The 11,390-nt window shown below is 49.2% G+C and overlaps 2 protein-coding genes across 2 annotated transcripts; one reads left to right on the forward strand and one right to left on the reverse strand.

Annotated features, from left to right (window-relative positions):
• The first annotated feature begins 6 nt into the window (after positions 1-6).
• LOC122392003 (ionotropic receptor 93a-like) lies at positions 7-4,025 on the forward strand. The gene is made up of 8 exons (XM_043386404.1): positions 7-76; positions 315-420; positions 667-916; positions 1,236-1,398; positions 1,784-2,004; positions 2,350-2,612; positions 2,943-3,100; positions 3,482-4,025. Exons 3-8 carry the CDS (start codon positions 734-736, stop codon positions 3,595-3,597), a joined length of 1,104 nt encoding a protein of 367 aa, XP_043242339.1. The 5' UTR covers positions 7-76; positions 315-420; positions 667-733; the 3' UTR covers positions 3,598-4,025.
• A 338-nt stretch (positions 4,026-4,363) lies between these two features.
• LOC122392004 (homocysteine S-methyltransferase 1-like) lies at positions 4,364-8,403 on the reverse strand. Its single transcript, XM_043386405.1, has 7 exons — positions 8,365-8,403; positions 7,071-7,939; positions 6,742-6,853; positions 6,397-6,500; positions 5,926-6,078; positions 5,359-5,564; positions 4,364-5,011 (listed from the first exon to the last, which is right to left on the reverse strand). Exons 2-7 carry the CDS (start codon positions 7,245-7,247, stop codon positions 4,855-4,857), a joined length of 909 nt encoding a protein of 302 aa, XP_043242340.1. The 5' UTR covers positions 7,248-7,939; positions 8,365-8,403; the 3' UTR covers positions 4,364-4,854.
• Between the last annotated feature and the right edge of the window lie 2,987 nt (positions 8,404-11,390).

Consider the following 11,390-nt stretch of genomic DNA (forward strand, 5'->3'; position numbering starts at 1 on the left):
CGTATCGACGACGATCTGTTCCCGCACGTGGACGGGAGGATTCCGGGGCCGCACCATACCCATCATGTCGCTGGAGGTGAGGGCTTGGTGTGGGCAGTGGCCAGTGGTGTTGCCGACATGCAACAGGAATGTGTGCTGGATAGATAAGAAAGGGAGAAGAGGAGTCTAGACGGAGAAAGACAGACAGAATAAAGATATGTAATCTTTGATAGCCTCGCTGATTGATTCTTTGCCAAAACAGCATTTTGCTTCAATTCACATTTCTCGACTCTAGGCTTTTCTCACAAGCATTCACTAAATGTGCCTTCTTTCAGTATCCGCCGTGGCAGATTTACAAGAGGGACAGCCGAGGCGTCGTTTACGAGTATACTGGGCTGATATTGAGGTCGTCAACGAGCTAGCCCAAAAGCTGAACTTCTCGTAAGCATTCCGTTTTACTTTTCGTTTGGAGTTATGAATCTTCATGACCATCGCCATAATAAGTTGACATTCATTTGTAACACTCATGGTACTAGAAACTTAAACATGTCACGTAACTACACACCAACAATAAAGACGAATTATCACTTTACAATTCATATACCATATTCTCAGCCACCCAGTCAGCAGCATGGCATCCCTCTCGACACCACCCTCATCCAGTCCATGCCCTCCCTACTCTCACAGATACGTCGTTCGGGCACCCCGTGACGGTCTGTGGGGGATCGAGGAGTCGCCCGGCCGCTGGAACGGTATGATCGGGGAGATCCTGGAGGGCCGCGCGCTGATGGCGGCAGGTGCCTTCACCGTGAACGCACAGCGGCAGAGCGTCATCAACTACACCGTGTTCATCGACCGTCAGCCGTACAATCTGCTGACCAGAAGGCCGGATCACCTGACCAGGGCGCTGCTCTTCCTGCAGCCCTTCGCCGCCGACGTGAGGGACGGGGAGGAGGAGGGGAGGGGATAGGGTAGAGGTGAAATGTAGGTTTCTTCTTGTTTTAATTAATTTGTCAATGTCTATGATCAATGTCTATGTCTATGTCTATGTCAAGGTCTATGATTACACTTATCATCCATCTCATTTGTTATGATGATGGCACTTTGTTATGGTGATGTAGAGTAGAGGGTTAAACTTTCTCATAGTTTTGAATTTCGATAGCCGGTAAATTAGTATGTACTTGTGTCCCAAAGAAACAGCCATAGCATAACCAGTCACCAGCATGGCTCATCCCTCTCATTCCTTCCACGGTCAGACCTGGTGGTGCATTTTCACTGCGGTGCTGCTGGCTGGACCTGTGCTCTGGCTGATCAACCGTAACAGCTACTACTACCGCTACTACAATATCTCCAGCACCAAGGACTTCTTCAACCTCAAGTACTGCTCGTGGTACGCGTACGGCGCCATCCTGCAGCAAGGTGAGCTGTGGTGCTAAACTAACGAAACAAGATACACATCCACTTGATAGCTTGATGAGGCTAGCCAGCTTCACTCTTCATCGAGTCTCATACAGGTCGCGACTTCTTTTTAAACTTTGTGAAAATCATTACCAATTAAGGCTCACAAAATCATCAAGGCTGACCCCGATGGATCTCGGATATCTTCGATGATAACGAGATGACTTCCACTAGTCGCTGCAGATCTCCACTGACCCGTTTGACTTTCTCCGAGTTGCACGGCTAAGAAAGATGGTTCACCTTTTCTGAACGGCAGGCGGGCCCCAGATACCCACAACCGTGAACCGACTCCTATTGACCCCCTTTTGACCCATTTCTGACCCTTCTAACCCCTTTTGACGGACAGGCGGTCCACGGCTGCCTAAGGCCGACTCGGGCCGGTTCGTCGTTGGCGTCTGGTGGCTGTTCGTCCTGGTGGTGGTGACCACCTACTCCGGTAATCTGGTGGCCGTGCTGACCTTCCCCCGGATCAACAACCTCATCAACAGCCTGGACGACCTGCTGGCCTTCCAGGACGACGTCACCTGGGGCATCCAGGGCGGCACCGCCATCGAAAACTACTTCAGGGTGAGGCACTAAGCTATAGCGTGGAACGCATTGAAAATTGAGCAGTCGTATTGGTATGCAGTAAAATGTATCGTAGGTATGATAGTGTTCCCCTTTACTTTAGTGCATTTCGGTGCAACGTTAACACTTTCTTTCAATATTCTTTTAAAATAATATTTAAGCCGCAAAAATCGATTTTCTGATGATTTGAAAACCAGTAACAACTTCCATATTGACATTGCAAAGACATGCACTGAAAAAATACTCGCTCGTGGTAAAACTTCTTTTACTGATCGTGGCCGGTTGAAATTGTTTTCTTTTTTAAGCGGGCAAATGTAACATCACAACATAATCAATAATTCACAGGAATCCACGGAGCCCAAATTCCGTAAGATTTTCGAGGGCGCCAAGATTCACAAGGAGGACACGGACGGCGACATTTTGTCGATGGTGCGCTACGAGCAGCACATCTACATAGAGTGGAAGACGAACCTGCTGTTCCTGATGAAGGAGGAGTTTCGACGCACCGACCGCTGCTTCTACTCGCTGGGCAAGGAGAACTTCTTCGAGGAATACGTGGCCATGGTGGTGCCGCCCGACAGTCCCTACCTCAACAAGTTCAACAAAGAGTGAGTGTGGACTGTGGGATGATAGTGGCCGATGGGCCGTGGTGTCTGTTGGTGTCGAAAAGTTGCAGTAATATGACGACATGAAAAGTGGAAACAAGCTGCAGCCTGTTTGATTTGATATAGATAGATGATGTCCAGCTTATCTAGGCGAATTTTTAAGCTTATAAGGCAAAGCAGATGTTTTCAAAAAGGTATTTGCCTTGGTTGGTTTTTAGTTTCTCAAATAGGCAGGTATTTACGGTAGCATTTCACTAAAATACATATCTACTCATAAGCACAATTCTAGATCAAAGCTCTTCTCTCGCAATCAAATCAATTCCGCATTCCCAGGATATCAAAGATGCTGAAGGCCGGTTTCATCCAGAAGTGGAAGGCCGATTTCTGGCCCTCCCAAGACCGGTGCTCGTCCACGGCTTACGGAGGAGCGGGACGCCAGAAAAAGGTTGACTTGGAGGACATGCAAGGCTCATTCTATCTCCTACTGCTAGGTAAGGTATTGGTGGTAATGCAGTAAACAGCAGCTATCATCTAAACGACTTGTAGTCGTCTGTAAATCGTCAGGAAAAAGCAGTTTGTTTCGAAAAGCCATGGTGCATTGCGGCACAGCATCGAGCCGTGCGGCACAGTATACCCACTCAGGCGCTGACCACTAGTGCCATCTATCGGTGGGGTTTCAAGTAGCGGCTCATTGCCTCCGCGTCGGGCGCTTCACGATCATTAAACGGATATTGGGGGTTGAGGGGAGCTGGGAACTATAAGTCATAGCTGTCTCACCGCTGTCAGTTAACTGACAATGGTTTATACAGGGGATAGTCCAGGGATCTTTAACGAGCGCTCCCCTAACCGTCATTCCTCGTGCTCTCGCGCAGGTCTGTTCATCGGTCTGTCGTCGCTGCTGATGGAGTGCTGCTACCGTAACACCGAGTTCCGTCGGCCGCAGCACTCGGCGCGCGAGGTGGTCATCCAGCAGACGTTTCTCGAATGAAGCTCCAAACTCAGAGACGTCGGGTGATCGCCGTATCGCGGACCCCTCCCCCGCCCCCTTCCCTAACCGTATCCCGACTGACGATGTCTAGGGAAGTCTTCGATGTCAGACGGGGTAGCGGCTAGGTTGAGCTCGGGCGCAGGTGCTGCTTTTTTCGTATGCGCACTTTCACTAGCTATGACTCACGCCACATTGTGCTGGTGTTCGCGTTCAGCACCTCCATCTTATGATGTTACATCTTTCCCGCGTTCGCGACGATCACACGACGTTTCTGAGGGGGAGCAAACTGACAGGCAACAGGTGAATTAGAGCAAAGCGACTTATAATGTTCACATATCATGTTCATTGTTCACGTCTGTTCACAGCCCTAAATGTGTAGCATAAATGTGATAACTTGGCAATATCTTTGCAATAAATGCCTCAATTTATGTCTAGTATAGACGTGATTTGTTAAACGTAAATTCATAGAATATTGCGCGTTTGCACCATAAAACGTTACATGCATTTTCTTTTTTTGTAAGCCTGATACAGGATGCCGATGACTATTTAGAACACACTCTGTCAATAAATGATAATTTTGAAACAGCACGTTCTACAATAAAAGGAGCACAGTTACAACACTAAATAATTGTTTTCTGGACAGTTTCACATTTCATGTCAAGTACTTATTCTAGGAGAAAAGGGGTAACTGATCCGCAACACGAGTTACGATGTTTTTTTTTTTTTGCACAGGCCGATGGCATCCCTGTTTTAGAAAACAACATCGTACTGGCAAAATATATTACATACATGAGTAACTGTAGCCCATTACAATGCAACAGATAACAGGTCAGAGATGATAATATGCGTAAAGCATTAGTTTGTTCATAATTCCCATCCCATTGCACAAACAACGACACCACACATTTCTGCACCTCAGTTCAAACGAACTGACAAAGCGTAGTCGAATAACGTATTTGTTCGAATGGCTGCGAGCGACATACACAGTGAACAGACAACACACAGACCCACCCATGGAAGACGCCCAAAACGGTACTATGAGATTCTCAGCACAGCACGCGTTCAATAGCCTTTAAGGCACTTTTCCCCATTTAAGGTACTTTTCCCCATACAGCAAGTCCCGCCACTAGCCGAACCGCAAACGCTATTCATTCCCTCAAAGCTGTCAGTTAAAACGATTGACTCCATCACCATTTGCCGTCCCCTATACCGTATCATTTCTCCAAACCCTAATGCTTCCCATCCCTACCCTCATCCCTACGTCTTCCGGCCGTCCCCTGTCCCCCTCAGAGCGTCCCCCAGCCCCCTGATTTGATCAGGACCCACCCGGCAGCAGCCGCCGATGTAGGTGGCGCCAGCGTCGCGGTACCGCGGTCCCATGGTGGCCAGCTCGGCACAGCGGTCGCCGGTGAACCTGGAAACAGAGTTGCGTCTTGTGATATTAGCAAAGACTGTGACGAGCAGTTATTTTTTGGGATACATCTTTGCAGAATTGCACCACTAACGGCCCAACCGACCTGCCGACCATCATCCCCGTTCCCAACCGACCTGCCGTTTACTGTCTTCATCTAACCTGCTATCCATAACTCCCCCATGTCCCGCTTGCCGTCCATCATATCTATTCACCTACCTACCTGCCGTCAAGGATATGCGTATCCCTTCCATTTCCCACCAGTCTTCAATTCACGAATTCCCCTACCCATCCCCTACCCCAAAGGCACACAACTATCAACTCACGACTTCACAACAGCCGTCACCTACCTGCCGTCGACCCAGAGCTCGCCACTGTTCGGGTACACCACCAGGGGCACCGGCACGCGGCGCCGGTCCAGGCCCGAGAGCAGCTGCAGGGCGGCGTCAGGAGCCGTGCAGTTGACCCCCACCGCCAGCAGGGAGTCAGGCCGGGCGGCACAGACGGCGGCAGCGGCCTCGGAGAACACCGAGCCGTCACAGGTGTGGCGGCTGTCCTGAGGATGGCAGGTGGAGGAAATGGAGGTCACAAGGGGATACACAGTTGGGGTTATGAAATAACTTGGTTATATGAGGCAACACGGAAGCTTCATTAGGGTCATGCGAGTAGGTGCAACTTACGTAAGATGCCCCACAGTCGGTGTAGAGAGGTCATATATAAACTGCGTCCACAGCACTCGACAATCAGCGAGACATTCTCTCTCCAAGACCGTCTGGAAATCATCAGCCACGACAAATCCGACCTTCCATCAGAGACCAGACCAGAGAAAGCACTATCGGAGACAACCAGAGACAAACATCACACCGGCACCCACCATTCCGCACCCCGAGGGCTTCTACAACCGACGTATCACCTACCTGACAGGAGAACGTGACCCAGGCTGGCGTGTTAGGGTATTCTCTGAGCAGATCCAGGACGGCCAGCGCCTCGGCGGGCCCGGGCAGAGTCTCCACGGCGAGGAGGTCGGCGCCGGCGGCCACCAGAGCCGACACGCGCGGACGGTGCCACTCCTGACGGCAGGGGCAGCGGGGAGGGGCGTGGATTACACTTACGTCGAGAGGGTGAAAATGAAATGGCTTTGATGAATGTTTGGCCAAGACTTTTAGCAAACATTAAGGGTTCTCATCTTCTGGTCAGTCATATTATATTGTGAATAGTGTATTGTATAATGGTAGTGCAATATTGTTGAGAACATTGATCATTGGCTAATCAGCATTTAACGAAAATAAAGACGCATCAGGTTTAGCCAAATTTTTAACGGCGTTGTAGATAACAACAAACGGCACTAAGAGTCATAAAACGAATATAGAGAACGTAACGAGCCGAACCTTGAGCGCGGTGCGATCCATGGTGGCCAGGTAGTTCCCGGTGTACTCTGAGCCGTCCCCCAGACAGGCACCGTACGGACCCACCGAGCCCGCCACACGCACCTCTGTCACGGAACAGGCACAGCGGCGTCACGACGGTGGCTGAAACCTTTGACGAATGACGATCGATCGAAACATTGAACTAGGCAAACCTACCCACTCTAGAGGAAAGAATGACAGAACCGCACGGATAAATCCCACATGTAACAGTGAGCCGTCAGAGTTCGAGTCAGAGTTATGGTCCTGACATGTCGACAACTCGACAGTCGACCGTTGACGGAATGACAAGTTGAAAGGCAAACTCACCTCTGCCAGAGGCCTGAGCGGCCTCCCTCGCCAGGGTGACGCTGTCCTTCATTAGCGAGATCGCCTCATCCACAGACAGTTGGAGATGCTGCTGCAGGTTCTGCACACTGGCCTGCGATGACGACAAAACGGTGTAAGTTGCTTGAGCGGCGTGGTGTTCGGCAGAGCGAAAAATACGCACGAAGGGCGTAAAAAAGAACTACTAGCTACTCATGTATAGTAGGATGTGTAGTACTTGTCGAAATCGTCGAAATTCATGAGAAATGATAGTGGCCGTCGTTACACCACACGACTCCGACTGTCCTCCCCCGAATGTGTGCGCGGCTCACCTGATAGCTGGCCGTGATGACCACATCGGCCCCCGCCTCGATGAACTGCGCATGCGCGTCCACGATGGCCCGCGGCTGTGTGCTGAGGAGGTGGGCGGACCACAGCGGGTGGCCTTCTACATCGTGGCCCGCCGCCTGCAGGGTGGTCGCCAGGCCGCCGTCCAAAATGGTTACCATGGTTACAGAGCTCAGCTGACGTCCGAGTCCTCAGCAGCTGGGTATCGACGTCGACACGAGATCACGGCACGGTAAATGATCGGATCTGATCGGGGTAAATGATCGGTATCGGCTCAATGCGAACGCAGGCACGCGATAGGCCGACACAATGATTTTGTAACCTTCAGTGCGTGCCCGTTATTCACACGTTGTCACATACATGCAGGTAGAAGCAAGCAACTTGTACAAAAGTTAAATAAATCAGTATCCAAACATCAGAGCTCAACTCTTGTGAGCAGTGCAATTATGGACGGATGACAGGCAATATCACATAATAATGCTTGGTTCGATCATACAGACATCAGAAACTTTCAGCTAATCCTTAATGCATTTAAGATTTCAGCATAGCTGCCATGCACCACCTAGCTTTTCTAAATAGCATCACGTCTGCGGGCATAAGCTCCGAGGCAAGCACAAAAGCCAACAAAGGCTATGAGAAACCCAATAACAAAGGCCAAGAAGTCAACAAATGTGAAATCATTCTCCAGGGCAGTCACACTGGGAATGAGGCAGACGATGCAGACAGCGATCAGCGGAAACACAAATGGTTTTCCACTCTCCATCTCATCAGTCTTAAACTACTGATGTGACAGTGAAATTGTGGCCTGTAGGACTGTCCACTCTTGGAACTTCAGTGCAGCTGCAGCTCATACCTGCAAATAAATCAAAAGTTAAAACAATGAATGTCATATCATACCAACCATAGTGATATGGAGCTGCAACTGCAGGTAGCTACAACAATAAATAATGCCAAAAATGTCTTGCTTCCAATAAATCTGTCATATTTCAATTAAGCAACGATTCATGACAGCTGGTAAGCGTTTCTCGAAATTTAAATCAAATGGAAGTGAGGTTTTGGTCCAGCATGGTGATGGGTGACTAGAGAAAATTTGGCATGCTATCCTGACTCCTGAGGGGCGAGGGCTCAAGCCCATTTGGCCCATATCAGCATTGGCAGTTGCAGTGTGAGATTATCAAAATATTGAGGAGTTCTGTAGTGAAACAGTTGTTCTATAATCTATAGTTATGGCTCTTATTGTAATGCCTTTGGAAAATATTTCAATCTGGCTATAATCACATGAAACACGATATAGCGGCGAATGCACAATAAACAAATGAAAAAAATGGAAACAACGTGTATAGCCTTTTCTAAGGCTTCGTCGAACATGCGACTTTAGCCGGATTTCACCATTCAACAATAAGAATCACAACTGCGCTAGCAGAAGTTGAGAGATAAAGATAAAAAAGAACATGTCTTGGACGTCTGTCAAACTAGCAGCGAGCAGCGAGCAGCGAGTCCAGCAGCGAGAAACGGGCCATCCCGATTTAGCTGAAATTTGGCTCACAGAGCCTTCTCAACACGCTGATTCCGAAAATCATGGTCTCTAGGGTGGAAATATTGACCGTTCTCGAGATAGAACCCTCTAAAGTTCTTACCACCCATGACCGGGCCATCCCGATTTGGCTGAAAATTGGCTCACAGAGCCTTCTCAGCACGCTGATTCCGAAAATCATGGTCTCTAGGGTGGAAATATTGACCATTCTCGAGATAGAACCCTCTAAAGTTCTTACCATCCATGACCGGGCCATCCCGATTTGGCTGAAAATTGGCTCACAGAGCCTTCTCAGCACGCTGATTCCGAAAATCATGGTCTCTAGGGTGGAAATATTGACCGTTCTCGAGATAGAACCCTCTAAAGTTCTAACCATCCATGACCGGGCCATCCCGATTTGGCTGAAAATTGGCTCACAGAGCCTTCTCAGCACGCTGATTCCGAAAATCATGGTCTCTAGAGTCTAGGGTGGAAATATTGACCGTTCTCGAGATAGAACCCTCTAAAGTTCTTACCATCCATGACCGGGCCATCCCGATTTGGCTGAAAATTGGCTCACAGAGCCTTCTCAGCACGCTGATTCCGAAAATCATGGTCTCTAGTGTGGAAATATTGACCGTTCTCGAGATAGAACCCTCTAAAGTTCTTACCACCCATGACCGGGCCATCCCGATTTGGCTGAAAATTGGCTCACAGAGCCTTCTCAGCACGCTGATTCCGAAAATTATGGTCTCTAATGTGGAAATATTGACCGTTCTCGAGATAGAACCCTCTAAAGTTCTTACCATCCATGACCGGGCCATCCCGATTTGGCTGAAAATTGGCTCACAGAGCCTTCTCAGCACGCTGATTCCGAAAATCATGGTCTCTAGGGTGGAAATATGGACCGTTCTCGAGATAGAACCCTCTAAAGTTCTTACCACCCATGACCGGGCCATCCCGATTTGGCTGAAAATTGGCTCACAGAGGCTTCTCAGCACGGGGATTCCGAAAATCATGGTCTCAAGGGTGGAAATATGGACCGTTCTCGAGATAGAACCCTCTAAAGTTCTTACCACCCATGACCGGGCCATCCCGATTTGGCTGAAAATTGGCTCACAGAGCCTTCTCAGCACGCTGATTCCGAAAATCATGGTCTCTAGGGTGGAAATATTGACCGTTCTCGAGATAGAACCCTCTAAAGTTCTTACCACCCATGACCGGGCCATCCCGATTTGGCTGAAAATTGGCTCACAGAGGCTTCTCAGCACGGGGATTCCGAAAATCATGGTCTCAAGGGTGGAAATATGGAGAGACCATGATTTTTGGAATCAGCGTGCTGAGAAGGCTCTGTGAGCCAATTTTCAGCCAAATCGGGATGGCCCGGTCATGGATGGTAAGAACTTTAAAGGGTTCTATCTCGAGAACAGTCAATATTTCCACCCTAGAGACCATGATTTTCGGAATCAGCGTGCTGAGAAGGCTCTGTGAGCCAATTTTCAGCCAAATCGGGATGGCCCGGTCATGGATGGTAAGAACTTTAGAGGGTTCTATCTCGAGAATGGTCAATATTTCCACCCTAGAGACCATGATTTTCGGAATCAGCGTGCTGAGAAGGCTCTGTGAGCAAATTTTCAGCCAAATCGGGATGGCCCGGTCATGGATGGTAAGAACTTTAGAGGGTTCTATCTCGAGAACGGTCAATATTTCCACCCTAGAGACCATGATTTTCGGAATCAGCGTGCTGAGAAGGCTCTGTAAGCCAAATTTCAGCTAAATCGGGATGGCCCGTTTCTCGCTGCTGGACTCGCTGCGAGGGTTCTATCTCGAGTACGGTCAATATTTCCACACTAGAGACCATGATTTTCGGAATCAGCGTGCTGAGAAGGCCCTGTGAGCCAATTTTCAGCCAAATCGGGATGGCCCGGTCATGGGTGGTAAGAACTTTAGAGGGTTCTATCTCGACAACGGTCAAGATTTCCACCCTAGAGACCATGATTTTCGGAATCAGCGTGCTGAGAAGGCTCTGTGAGCCAAATTTCAGCTAAATCGGGATGGCCCGTTTCTCGCTGCTGGACTCGCTCCGAGGGTTCTATCTCGAGAACGGTCAATATTTCCACCCTAGAGACCATGATTTTCGGAATCAGCGTGCTGAGAAGGCTCTGTGAGCCAATTTTCAGCCAAATCGGGATGGCCCGGTCATGGGTGGTAAGAACTTTAGAGGGTTCTATCTCGAGAACGGTCAATATTTCCACCCTAGAGACCATGATTTTCGGAATCAGCGTGCTGAGAAGGCTCTGTGAGCCAAATTTCAGCTAAATCGGGATGGCCCGTTTCTCGCTGCTGGACTCGCTGCGAGGGTTCTATCTCGAGAACGGTCAATATTTCCACCCTAGAGACCATGATTTTCGGAATCAGCGTGCTGAGAAGGCTCTGTGAGCCAATTTTCAGCCAAATCGGGATGGCCCGGTCATGGGTGGTAAGAACTTTAGAGGGTTCTATCTCGAAAATGGTCAATATTTCCACCCTAGAGACCATGATTTTCGGAATCAGCGTGCTGAGAAGGCTCTGTGAGCCAACTTTCAGCCAAATCGGGATGGCCCGTTTCTCGCTGCTGGACTCGCTGCGAGGGTTCTATCTCGAGAACGGTCAATATTTCCACCCTAGAGACCATGATTTTCGGAATCAGCGTGCTGAGAAGGCTCTGTGAGCCAATTTTCAGCCAAATCGGGATGGCCCGGTCATGGGTGGTAAGAACTTTAGAGGGTTCTATCTCGAGAACGGTCAAGAT

The sequence above is a fragment of the Amphibalanus amphitrite genome, unplaced genomic scaffold (assembly GCF_019059575.1).
Source record: "Amphibalanus amphitrite isolate SeventyFive unplaced genomic scaffold, NRLGWU_Aamphi_draft 000465F_arrow, whole genome shotgun sequence".
Classification (NCBI taxonomy): domain Eukaryota; kingdom Metazoa; phylum Arthropoda; class Thecostraca; order Balanomorpha; family Balanidae; genus Amphibalanus; species Amphibalanus amphitrite.